This window comes from Doryrhamphus excisus, chromosome 18, assembly GCF_030265055.1.
Source record: "Doryrhamphus excisus isolate RoL2022-K1 chromosome 18, RoL_Dexc_1.0, whole genome shotgun sequence".
NCBI lineage: Eukaryota > Metazoa > Chordata > Actinopteri > Syngnathiformes > Syngnathidae > Doryrhamphus > Doryrhamphus excisus.
The window spans coordinates 10,998,853-11,012,684 of NC_080483.1; the positions used below are offsets into that span (position 1 = coordinate 10,998,853).

The 13,832-nt window shown below is 40.8% G+C and overlaps 1 protein-coding gene across 1 annotated transcript in view; it reads left to right on the forward strand.

Annotated features, from left to right (window-relative positions):
- The first annotated feature begins 1,066 nt into the window (after positions 1–1,066).
- asic1b (acid-sensing (proton-gated) ion channel 1b) overlaps positions 1,067–13,832 on the forward strand; it is a 156,893-nt gene continuing 144,127 nt past the window's right edge. The window contains exons 1-3 of the mRNA XM_058054594.1: positions 1,067–1,180; positions 1,305–1,715; positions 13,218–13,413. Of these exons, the coding sequence (XP_057910577.1) occupies positions 1,354–1,715; positions 13,218–13,413 (558 nt within the window). The 5' untranslated portion in view covers positions 1,067–1,180; positions 1,305–1,353. The remainder of the gene's footprint in view (positions 1,181–1,304; positions 1,716–13,217; positions 13,414–13,832) is intronic.

The following is a 13,832-nucleotide window of genomic DNA, read 5'->3' on the forward strand; positions in this document are numbered from 1 at the left end:
TTGCCAATTAACCTAGCATGTTTTTGGAATGTTGGAGAAAACCGGAGTACCCGGAGAAAAAACACGCATGGCCGAGGGTGGAATTGAACCCTAAGTCTGCGCGCTAACCACTCGACCACCGTGCAGCCCTTTATGTAAACAATACATAAATATTAAAATACCGAAAATGTAACAATCTGACAACACAAGCACTTATATTTATGAAAATAAACAAGAAGAGAATAAAAAACATGAATCTAATCACAATTGTAGCAATCCGATATGGCTACCATTGTGATATTGATATAATAAAATCATTTTTATTGGCTTGCTCACCCCCATTAGCTACTTTTATGCAGTTAGCTTTCTCTTATAACCGGAAAAGTGAAACATATTAGCTTAAATCACTTGAAAAATCACCTTCAACTTCATATGTTGATTTAACAACACGGATAGTCCATTGTCCATTGACTTGTGCAAGAATGTTAAACTTCTGTAGTTAATTTGTACTGTAACAAGAACGCTTACTTGCTGTGTTAGCTTATGCAAGTCGTGCAGCGTTCATGTACTTTACGTAAATTTGAGTTTTGTTGAGTTCACTGTCAAAATGCTGTTTCATGTGTTAGGTTTTTAGCATAGTGCAGCCGGAATGACAGCTGACGTCGTCACCTGGCGTAAGAACCCCCGCCGTCCTGTCGTCTCTCTCCTTCCTCCACACATCCAATTTCATTGATCGATATCCACATCACCACAGCAGCCGTCGGAGCTCCTCTTGGACGCCGGTTGTCTCCAGCTGGGATTGGGACTCTTTTTTCCCCGCACACACACACCAAGCCCAGGTTGCACGCTTGTCCTCCTCCGGGAATCTTTACATTCAACGCGGGTTGATTAGCTGCATTATCGTGGCGGGGGAGAAGAAAGGCAGCTAAATAAGAGGATGCCAGAAAGAGAGCAGAAGCGACGGTGTGACAGCTCGTCATGATGCAGCTGTTTCTCCAGCAGCCTTGCGTTTCGTTGTCATAAAAAAGAGGCAGTAGAAAAACCCCTAGTTCAAACCCCCTCCATCACTAGAAGACAGCCGTTTCCTTGTGTTGTGTTTAAATCCAGCGACATTTTTGGTCAACTTAGTGAAGTGCTACTTCATTTATCACGGATGCACAACCGCAGCTGTGGTGCATCTCTTTGCACTTTGTCCAGGCGTGTAAGTACCACGGGGGGGTTCCAAGTGGGGAGTACGTGGAATTCAGCTCCATGAGATGCATGGAAGGGCGTGAACTTGCAGACTCTTCATAAACCCCCCCACCCTTCTCACATCCTTAAAAAAGAAGACTCTTTTGTACATTCATACTACTGCAGTGTATATACTCGGATACCATGGATCTCAAAGCGGACTCCGAGGACATGGACTACAAGAGACCGGCTCCCATTGAGGTGTTCGCCAGCAGGTCCACGCTGCACGGCATCTCGCACATGTTCACCTACGAGCGCATGTGCGTCAAGCGGACCTTGTGGATTCTCTTCTTCCTGGGCTCCGTGGGCGTGCTGGCTCTGGTGTGCGTGGACCGGGTGCAGTTCTACTTCCAGTACCCGCACATCACCAAGCTGGACGAAGTGGCCGCCCCGCTTATGGTGTTTCCGGCGGTCACTTTCTGCAACCTCAACGCCTTCCGCTTTACCAGGGTGACTCGCAATGACTTGTACCATGCCGGGGAACTGCTGGCCTTGCTCAACGGCAGGTGCGTGCATGCAGTGTTTACTTATGTGTTATTAATGCACTGTATACGTTTATGACCAGTTTAAGTACCAGTGAAACCAATCAAGTTTTCCATAAACACATAACCACAATACATTGGCATGCAACCTTTTTGACTACTTAAGGCCACCGTATGTGTTAGCCAAATTTGAAATGAGTCCAGGTACTGACATGTATACAGGTGGGAACACACGCTTTGCATTTCCCATAAACATGTCCGTCATTCACATCTGTAAAACATCTGTCTACATTTACATATGTTAGGAGCAAAATCAAAACATTATGATTCATATACACTGTCTGCCAATTCATACACACACACACACACACTATAATATCCAGTATAATATCCATTTACATACAAGCACAATGTAATCATCTCTGTCCGTACACATTATCTAGACATCTTTCAGTTGATTCAAGCACAGTGTAATCATGTCTGTTCATAGACATCCATAAAGTGAATATGTAATCATTAAACATATAAGTACAATGTAAATGGTCATATACATAATTTAAACGTCTGTCTGTCCATTTACATGCAAGTTTATGGCGGTTATGGTGATGGTTTTATTTCATTTGAACATGCATCAGATTACAATTGAATGCATCACATAATCAGTTCACAGTTCCACATGTCCAAAAGGAGTAGGAAGAAGCAAAGCTTATTAAATCCTACCCTTCCATCTGGTACTTTTACAATCAGTAAACTGTTACATTTGTTCACTTCCTGCTTTCCATAATATAGTTTAAGCTTTTTTTTTTTAATTTTAAAATTTTTAATTTTTTTAATTTTTTGTCCCGTGATATGACCATACAATGACATAATGAGTACCATAGTAAGTATCAATATAGTGATATATATAGCACATCATGACTGGTTCAAGACTCTTCATCCTTGTATTTAGCAAACATCAACTGATTGTATTGTTTCTTGAATTGGCTCATCGTTGTGCATTGTTTGAGGGTCTTACTCAATCCATTCCATAGTTTGATTCCACATACTGAAATGCTATGGCTTTTTAACGAAGTCCTAGCATATAAGTGTTTCAAATGTAGTTCTTCCCTGATATATTTCTCCTCTCTTGTAGAGAAGTATTGGATGGCATTTTTAGGTAATTGGTTATTTTTAGCCTTATGCATTATTTTAGCTGTTTGAAGATGAACTATATCAGCAAGTTGAAGTATTTGTGATTTTAGAAATAAGGAGTTAGTATGTTCTCTGTAGGCGGCATTATGAATTATCCTTACTGACCTTTTTGCAGTACATTTAGCGAGTGAAGATTGCTTTTATAGTTATTACCCCATATTTCCACACAATAAGTAAGATATGGTGGAACCAGAGAGCAATAAAGAGTGTGGAGTGATTTCTGATTGAGAACTAATTTTGCTTTGTTCAATATTGAAATATTTCTGGCCACCTTATGTAGTCTATTTGTAATATGAGGTTTCCAGCTCATATGTTCATCTATTGTGATCCCCAGAAATGTATTTTCCTTCACCCTTTCAATTTCTACACCGTCTATTTGTATTTGCTGGTGCGTGTCATTTCTGCTGTTACAAAATAGCATGATTTTAGTTTTATTTAGGTTCAAGGACAATCTATTATCATCAAACCATCCTTTTAGTGTGACCATTTCTTCTCTGACCTTTGTAATGATTTCATTTGTTTAATGTAAACATTTGTCTATATGTGCCCTGTGATTGGCTGGCGACCAGTCTAGGGTTTCCCCCCCGACTCCTACCTGAAGACAGCTGGAATAGGCTCCAGCATACCCACAACTCTTGTGAGGATAAGCGGCATAGAAAATATGTGGATGGATGATGTTTTCAGGGCATTCAATCAATCGAAACTGGACTGTTATCAGGTTATCATAGAAGATGTTTCGCCTCTGATCTGAACAGGTTTCATCAGTTCATGCTCAAAGACGAGGTGGGACACACATCATCTATCTGGTCAGCTGTGATTGATATGAATGCCCTGAGAATGAGAATATTAACAGGCAACATAATGACCGTTATATACAGTACACGTGTCAATATCAGTCCATTGACAGTATAACACAATTTAAGCATTTTTGTTGATTCACACACATTATACTATCATATCCTTGATGGCGGTAATGATCTGAGTTGGCTGCGTCCCTTTGTTTGCATGTTAACAATTCCTGACGGTACATTTTTAATTCTGTTTTGCTTGTTTAGCAAAATAAAGCAGACGTCTCTAACATCCTACAAGTTGCGGTGTGAGTGCAAAGCAGTGTTCTGACACCTGTCTCAATTACTCCTCATACTCCAGGGGACACTGAGATGCACAAAGACAAATGCAAAACCTTTTAAGGGCCTCTGTAGTCTATCTAATGTTTTTTCTGGGAAAAAAAAACTCTTTGACTTATAGAAGAACTCCAACATGATGAATGAAAGCCTTCACATCAGTCAGGTGTGTGATGGGCGAAAATGCACCACACATCACATGAGTCCTTCAGTTAACACATACAGTTAATATTAAATGACGAAAGACGAAAAAAAAAAATGCTGCTGGAGCACTTCCTTGCCTCCTCATCCGATATGATGATCCCAATACTGGAGGTTCTTAAATCCTTCCCCCCCCACTCCTTTTCTTCCCCCCCCCTTTTTTTTTTTAGCTCTGCTAGGCTTTGATCATTTCAGTCTTTCTGCAGTCAAACTTTAAATTCGCTGCAGAAACTTTAAATATCTTGATTTTCTCATCACGTGCACATATGTCTGTCCTGTCTCTTGCACTGCAAGACGCACGCTAGTACAATAAACGCGCCTGCATCAGCACAACACATCTAAATAGCATCTTGAAAACATAACAGTGTATTTTTAGCGTATTGATCGACACGGGCTGCGGAGCCCCGAGGCATAGTCTGAGCGTAGCTTGTAGCACCTGTCTTACATCTACACATGACATAAATACGTACCCAATGTGTGAACTTTCGCTGTATGAAATGAATATACATATAAAGGTCATAACCTTACAGGAAAGCATGAATGATACTTGTTCATGTAAAGTGTTCATGCTTGCAGTTATTATTTATTATTTAACAACACAACACAAGGTTATGGACTTATGGGTATTGGGCAGCGGTAGACACATGCATATGTAAACATTTATGATGTTTCCTGGGCTCCATGTATGATGATTTTAAAGATAATGAATCGATAATGAAAGATAATGTATCACTGTAGGCTGCACGGTGGAGGAGTGGTTAGCGTGTAGACCTCACAGCTAGGAGACCAGAGTTCAATTCGACCCTTGGCCACATCTGTGTGGAGTTTGCATGTTTTTGTTCTCCTAGTTTTCCCCGGGTACTCCGGTTTCCTCCCACATTCCAAAAACATGCTAGGTTAATTGGCAACTCCAAATTGTCCATAGGTATGAATGTGAGTGTGAATGGTTGTTTGTTTATATGTGCCCTGTGATTGGCTGGCGACCAGTCCAGGGTGTACCCCTCCTCTCGCCTGAAGACAGCTGGGATAGGCTCCAGCATACCGGAGACCCTCGTGAGGAAAAGCAGTATAAAATGAATGAATGTTTGAATGAACCTAGCATGGGGCTGCGTGGTAATAGAGTGGTTCGTGCGCAGGCCTCACAGCTAGGAGACCCGAGTTCGATTCCACCCTCGGGCATCTCTATGTGGAGTTTCTATGTTCTCCCCGTGCATGTGTGGGTTTTCTCCGGGTACTCCGGTTTCCTCCCACATTCCAAAAACATGCTAGGTTAATTGGTGACTCCAAATTATCCATAGGTATGAATGTGAGTGTGAATGGTTGTTTGTCTCTATGTGCCCTGTGATTGGCTGGCGACCGGTCCAGGGTGTAACCCGCCTCTCGCTGGAAGACAGCTGGGATAGGCTCCAGCGGTAGAAAATGAATGAAGGTATCACTATACATCTAAAATATCACTAAAGAGAGAAACGTAGGGGATAATGTGGGGGTCAGCCATAGTACGTTTTGATTGGCCAAAATGCATCTGCATTATGAGTATTGAGTGTGACTATTAGTATTATAATGAGTCTGTATTTAGCTAAAAAATGATACACCAATTTTTGTTCAGTCTGGTTGCTACCATTAACCTCAACACCAGTGCCATTATGGGACCAAGTTAACAACAATATTTGTTTATTGACTTCTTTTTTTTTTTTTTGCATGTTTGTCAAGCCTCTGAATGGCTGAAGAAAAACAAAATGAAGACTTTAGAGTGGCCTAGTCAAAGTCCTGTCCTGAATCCCATTCCCCGGAAACCCTCCCCATTAGTGTTTAGTCCCACACATGTTCGAGTGTATATACAGTACAGTGATTTAATGAGAGAATGGAGAATAAAGCATAATGGTTGTCCCCTTGTAAAGTCTGCAATTTAGTGACTTGACATGGAAGGAGGGGGTCCGCAATTAGCGTGTGCCTCATAAGCTCCGAGATGAAGATGACTTTATCCGCGTGTAATTAGAGCTGTTTGTAACGCTACAGTCGCACTGATTATGGTAACTCTGTCATTCCTGTTGCTGTTGCTACCCACCAACACTTCTTACTGTTCCCGCGTGGCCTAAAAAGCCTAAAGACGTACACTATGTGTGTGCTTGTTCATGTGTGTGTTTTTTCCCTGACCCGACTCGCTGAGAAAGAAAATAAAAAGTCCAGCGAGATAAGGACTTGAATTGGATCTGTACATTGCAAGCACATTTCTCTGAGGGTTTTAAATCAAGTCTCGGCGAGGTCCACAACGTTTCAGCAGCACACCCGCTGACATCAGACAACATGAGTCCAAGCTATGAAGGCATAGCAGTACACATGTTTAATCAGCTGTATCCACATGATGAAATACAGAATAAACACAGCGTATTACCTAACTGCAAGCAGCTGAGGTGCTGTCTCAACTATTGTACAGTCGTCCCTCATTTAGAGTGCTTAACTGGTTCCAGACCCGACCGTGATATACTACAATACTTTGGAAAATGTGAGTCCCAAGTCGAGACCATTTAAGAACCTCTGCTGTGGCAGGGCTCTGAGTGCTCAGATGATGTTTATTGGATCAGTCCAAAGTATAAAAAATGCCCGCATGGCTGCAAAAGTCTTTACAAAGACAGAGGAAAAAAACCCACAGACAATGCCTGCATCATAACTTCTGGTCAAATCCTACCTGACTGAACAGGCTCTCTTTATAAACAGGAACAGGAAGTAATTAACCAACCCAGAAGTAATAGTTAGGTTTCTTTTCTCCCAACATGGGCAGGGTTCTCAAACTCAATTTACCTGGGGGCCACTGGAGCTAGGGTCTGGGCGAGGCTGGGCCGCATCAGGTTTTCCAAAAAAAAAAAAAAAATGCATTTATTAAAAACTTTTTCAGTGCTTTGGTTCCGATTTTCTACAATAAAAGCTCTGATAAAACATTCCACTGTTCTCAAATATCTTAATTTTTATTTTTCTGCACAAAATAAGATGAAAAATAAATAAACAAATCAAGAATAAAGAAAATCAATCAATCTGTAATAAATAAATAAATAAATATAATAATAATAATAAAACGGCAAATAATAAAAACTTAAGAAACCACATATAGTTGGTGGGTAGACAATTTTTTTTTTCTGATTAAAATGAACAAAGCATTATTAGAGCCCTGTAGACATGACAAAACACGACTATAGTCACATTTATACTCTTTTTATTTACAACATATTGCGCAACTGCAGGGTCTTGAGACACATGCTAACTCGCAAACTAGAGAGCTTGCGACCTAAACGGTAGCCTTCAAGTTATTTCCTTTAAACTTAAATAGCCAAAAACTTACCACTTCCACATGGATAGGGAGGATAACTATTAACAGTTATTTAACCTTTAACATGAACATTAATCAAACGTAATAATTTTTTCTGGGTACATGATACCATACAGCATCCATATCAACGTTGGGCGGGCCGCACTAACATTAAACTTTCATATCAAGGCGGGGGCCTCAAACTAGTGGCCTGCGGGCCACATCTAGTGTATGAATGTGTATGACTGAAGTGTGCACCCTTGGTTATAAATATAAATGTGACAATTATGTGTGTATTGAAATGAATTGGATGGCAAGCAAAGAAACTTAGTGTTGTGTATATATGCGTGTGTAGATGCATGTGTATGTGGACTGCCGGTAACCCGTGACGGATGAGCTCCATCACACATGGTAAAGTGGATCTTGACTAGCGTTAACGTTGTGCTTCTTGTCTTAGTTTGAGTTTATCGTTAAAAAACTAAAAAAAACCCGCCCTATAATTCAAATCAACACAGTTTTTAAAGTCCACAAAGTATAATACAAGCCTAGTGGATCGATTATCACTGTCTGTTGCAAGACAAAAAAAAAAAAAAAAATCAATCCATCTTATTGTGTGTTTGTGGTTTCCTGTCATGCTTTGCAGTGCAGAACATAACAAGTCAATTGCTACATTTTATTTTGATTAAGTTGCAAAGTCAATGATGGTATAATTGACAAAGAAGGTCATTTTCTGAATAATTATCAACCAATGTGGTGTTGGCTGGCGGAATATGTTGCAGTAGCTTGTGGAAGTCAAAGTAGTAGTTTTTCCTGAGCTCTGGAATACTCCGGCTTCTTCCCACATTCCAAAAACATGCTAGGTTAATTGGCGACTCCAAATTGTCCATAGGTATGAATGTGAGTGTGAATGGTTGTTTGTCTATATGTGCCCTGTGATTTGCCGTACATTTAACCGAAAAACGTGCTAACTGGGGTGGACGTTGGTACCACTGTAATTGATATTTTATCTTCTACTGAGCCATTTATCATTACACTTGGTGATTCTTTGAACATTAAGTTTAATTTGATTTTTGAGGCAAATTTGTCCACTGTATCATGTCTCTGTTTGTATTGTCTGTGTTTAAATTAAAGGGATGGGTTGGTTTATTTCTTAAATTTGCAAGGTTTATTAATCATATTATTGTGTGTGTCATTTGTGTACTATTATGAAATCCTTGATTAATGTGGTTATTAGTCAACCCAGGCACCTTACACACACACTGTGATTTGTTCATCAATTAGTTTTAATTGTATAATTGCCTTCATCAAGTTTTAATATTTATATGCTGAATTCTTACAAGTCTGATTGAAATACCTCACAGGGAAATACATATTTAATTTTAGAACAGGCGTGTGCAAAGTATTAGGAGCTGAAAATCTTTTTTCCTGCTATGAGGTGACCGAGCGATGCAGATCCTCTTTCATTGGTCTCGATCCTGAGACGAAAATTAAAGTGCTTGTGCCCCATAATCCAATTGAGGGTCTCCCCACCTCTCTGGGCACTGTGAGTTTGTGCCGGAATTTTCTTTAGTGAGCGGTGGAAGGGCAATATTAAAAACTCCAGCCACAATATTGTGTGCTGTGTGTGTACTTTAAGTAAAGTCTCCCGACTGGTGGCTCAGAATGTGGCGGCTTAAGTGCTCTCCTGGCAGCTCTGTGTTGCTTATAAAGCGAAGGCTCGGGATACAATTCATTTAACTAAAGGATAACCCCATAACAAGGCTGTGTCGTATTTCCTGAGTAACTGTAATGATGTTGCACCACCTCCGGGGCCCAAAGTCGCGGAATAGCTGGGAGCTGTGTGCAGAGATGGAGTAATTGGCCCCGTTTTGTATTGACCTGCCATTTCCAGGGGTCAGCGCCAACACTTTTTAGTGTTACCAGTGATGCAACGGACATGCAAATTGAATTTAATCCCATTGATATTTTATTGGAAGAATTATGCTGTCTTTTAATATAACTACATAAAATTTAAGTTCATGCCGTGAATATTAAAAGCATTGAGAGTGTATGGACCACCCACAAGGTCTTTGAAACATTCATCAGGATATCGCTGTTTTAATATCGCCACCATGGATGGGCATGATAATCAATTAGTTGATGAATATATTACATGATTATGTGTTAAAATAAAATGTAGATAGAATGAACATAATGTTAGTTATCACCCTCATATCCATTTGCTTAGACAATAGAAAGTGTTTGAATGTGCTGAAGAAGAAATGTTCCCGTGACCCTGATCAGAGACCCCCCAGCGACCCCCAGGTCCTGGAGGTGTCTGAATGCATCAACAGCAACCCTGCAGATGTTCATGTTAATCCTGCAAGAATGTGCCAAGATAAGAACTCATAAAACAATAAAAGTAATGACTCTCACATATACACATACACATAGACAAACAAATGCACCTTTTCCCCCGTTTTAGAGTTGCACGACCATGTAGTAGGGGCCCCCGAAAGAGAATAAAAAGTGTGAACTGCATATTCAGAGTGGAGCGGCATGTGGTTTCACTCTCGTTGCTGCGAGTAACTTTGAATATTGTTGTCTGTCTCTTCTGTATTTCTGTATTTAAGTTTTTTTTACAAGTGTCACAGGAGTTTGAACCTGACATTATTACATGCACATGATTACTTGTTCAAGCAACTGAAACAAAATGAAGCGCACTAATGTTAATGTTTGCATTGTCAACTGAGTTGGCATTCCGCAACTGTACTACAGCCATGATGTTGCAGCACATGACCAGAAAGCACCATGCACATATCCTTTCATTTCATCTGCTATACAATGAAATACACTTGTCTCAAATTGTAAAGCACATTTATATTTATTGGTATATCAGCCTCTGCACACATTGCTACTAAATCTTAAACAAACTTTTCATTAAGGAAGATGTTGTCACCCATGCAATTCCAACTGCATATAGAAGATTTTTATGACATTCTTTTGTTTACACAGACATGGGGCAAATGTCTCTTATTTTGAAGGACAGTCACGGAAGTGTGTTCCATGGTCAAAATAGACCCATTGACTCTGAGTCAAAGCTAACCCCCGTTAGCCTCCATTCACGCATAGTATGTATTCAGCCAACTTTCACAGGCATTTATCGCCATTTCAACCTGTTTAGGTTGGGAGGGGGTCGTTCAGTGTTCATAATGATATTGTGCCATGATTGAAGGGTCTGTCGAGTTAATATTTCCACACACAAGCGTCCCTTCTCCTTACGATGACAGCATTTGATTCATCTTACATATCCACTGCGGCATGCAGTCATCAACTCGGCTTGTTTATGTTTCTAATTTATACCAGTATAAGTCATTTTCTTATCATTGGAAGAATTTATACCGGTATATAAAAATATCGCCCAACCCTATTTTTTATTATTTATTATCACAATGAATATTATATATAATTACTATTTATTATGACCGGCCGGCTGCACAGCGGTCGAGTGGTCAGACCTCACAGCTAGGAGACCCGAGTTCAATCCCACTCTGTGGCGTTTGCCCCGTGCATGCGTTTTTTCCGGGTACTCCGGTTTCCTCCTACATTCCAAAAACATGCTTGGTTAATTGGCGACTCCATCGGTATGAATGTGAGTGTGAATGGTTGTTTGTCTATATGTGCCCTGTGATTGGCTGGCCACCAGTCCAGGGTGAACCCCGCCTCTTGCCTGAAGACAGCTGGGGTAGGCTCCAGCACGCCTGGGACCCTTGTGAGGAAAAGCGGTAGAAAATGAATGATTGAATGTATCAGATGTGGAATACATGAAGTGAACAAATGTACTGCAACAAGGGGGAAGGAGTAAATAAGCTTTGCTTCTTTCTACTCCTTTTGGCCATATGAAACTGTCAATCAACTTTAGTGAAGTATTTCAGGAAAAGCCAAAAGAAACACATTTTGGATTACTTGATGACCCTAAAATAATGGATAGCTGCAGCCTGAGTTAATTTTGATTAATTTTTTTTAATATACAAACACAATTTCTCAGCACATAGGTATCATCAGTGACAAAACATGACCTTGTGGAATTAAAAGGAACTCCATAAAGATTTACTACCAATTATTGTTGGAGCCCGTGGCCATATCATTGACTTATAACTCTGCTGTCCCCATCCACAGTCATTTAGTGATTCATTGGGAGTGAAGTAGAGGGGACACTTGTGTCACTGGTTTTGTACTCTAAGTAACTTTTGACAGCATCATTCACTCAGTTGGTCAGACATGACGGCGAGGGGGCTGTCACTGTCTCTTTGACCTCTAAGCGGTGGGCCACGCCAGTTAATTGAGGTTAATTTGAATGATCGCGAGCAGGTGCCAGAGGCTGATAATGGCCCACGGAGCTCGACTGTACTTCTCTTTTCGCTTCAGTTTTTTTTGTTCGCCAGTCACTCAGTCATGCTCTGTCATGTGTCTGAATCGAGAAAAGAGAAAGGTCGTTGGTTTGTGTGCTTCACTGCATAAACCCACCTCTTCAAGCGATATATGCACGTATGGAGAGTGGAGCGTCTTCTCTCTATTCCAGCATTAGGATGGTTATTCTTCCTTTGTAAAAGCACTCCTGCCACCTTACTCAATCGTAGCTATCAGGCAGAACAATTAACTTGCCAGCGTAAAGAGAAACACTGAACTGAACTGAAATACTGAACTGTCCAAGTGGACCACCATCAGCTTTATGGACGGTTCTGGTAAACACAACTAACGGCAGGGTTTTCCTTCCAGTCTAATCTCCTCTTTTACCAAAATTGCATGCTTTATAAAAATGTAAAGCTCAATCACAGGTAGTGGTTAAGGTTTTATGTGTTTGTGCGTAAATTACTTTTTAGCATGGTGCCTATTAAAACTGCTTTGCCTTGAATATGTATGCTAGCATACATGTAATACAGATATCCTCAAAGTTTTATACCAATTAAAAAAAAATTAATTATGCCCATGAGGTCTCTTGTCTCCAAAGCAAGTCCTCCACATCCTTATCACCTGATTCAAATAGCTTTGGGTGTCTAGGCATGTCCGAAGTCGGCCCTTCCCAATCGTCTCACTCTCTCTCTGTAAGCATGTACTAAGTATGTGTAGCATAAGTAAATGTCTTTGAAAGTCATACTTGCTTCAGTTTCTGTCTTTTTGGCCATTTCTAGGGTCCCAAATTTTGCGGCCGATGTATATTAAACAAATGTGTGATGGTAAGAGTTTTTGTTTTTGAAAATTTCTGTGGGGGTGTCGAATGATCGAGACCCAGTGGTGGCCTTTTAAAGACCTGTGACCAATTAAAGTGAATGGGAAATATAATAAAATATAGTCATTCTGGTGGACCAATCTGGAGCCTATCCCGGCTGTCTTCGGAAAACCCACGCATGCACGGGGAGAACATGCAAACTCCACACAGAGATGGCCGAGGGTGGAATTGAACCCTGGTCTCCTAACTATGAGGTCTGCACGCTAACCACTCGACCGCTGTGCAGCCCTTGTGTTGTTTTATTTACCTTAAAAATAAGCCTCTTGTGTTCATTTATTGTCCGTACATTTTATTAATTATATGAAACTGATATGTATTTATTTATCTGTACTGTGCAGACCTAATGTGTGAATGTATTAAAGTAGAATTAAAAAGATTCACTTAGACTTATAACTGTTGCTGTATTGAAGTTCATACTAATACCAGAATCTTCCTTCAAGGTATGAGATCCGGGACCCGCACCTGGTGGAGGAAAACGTCCTGCAGGTCCTGAAGGAGCGAGCCGACTTTGACAACTACAAGCCCCGCCCGTTCAACATGCGTGAATTCTACGACCGGACGGGCCACGATATCAAGGACATGTTGCTGTCCTGCTATTACCGTGGCATGGAGTGCAGTGCCGAAGACTTCAAAGTGGTGAGTCAGACATTCCGGTCGTTGTTGAGCCTCTGAGGGGCCCAGCTGGGGCTCGCCAAGGATGTCCTGCTGCAAGGTCAGCGTTAATAGAGGCTGATTACAACATATGAACATCATGAGCAATTTGGTAAACAATCATTGTGACTGCTTGATGAGCTATTAAATGGGAAGTCCGGATTGTTCTGTTCCCCTTGATGATGCCAACTATTCGTGCACAGGAAGTCTGATTCACGGGCTACATATTGGGTGGAGTTCATTTTTAGAAACAATCCATGCACACATCTGATGGTTTTTGTGTGACCCTTGTGATCGTTACAGTGTACAAACAATTTTCCGTTACACTGCTGACACACACCGTAAATGCTCTAATACAACTGGGGCATTCAGTGACCTAAACCACAAAAAAAGATGGCGTTAAT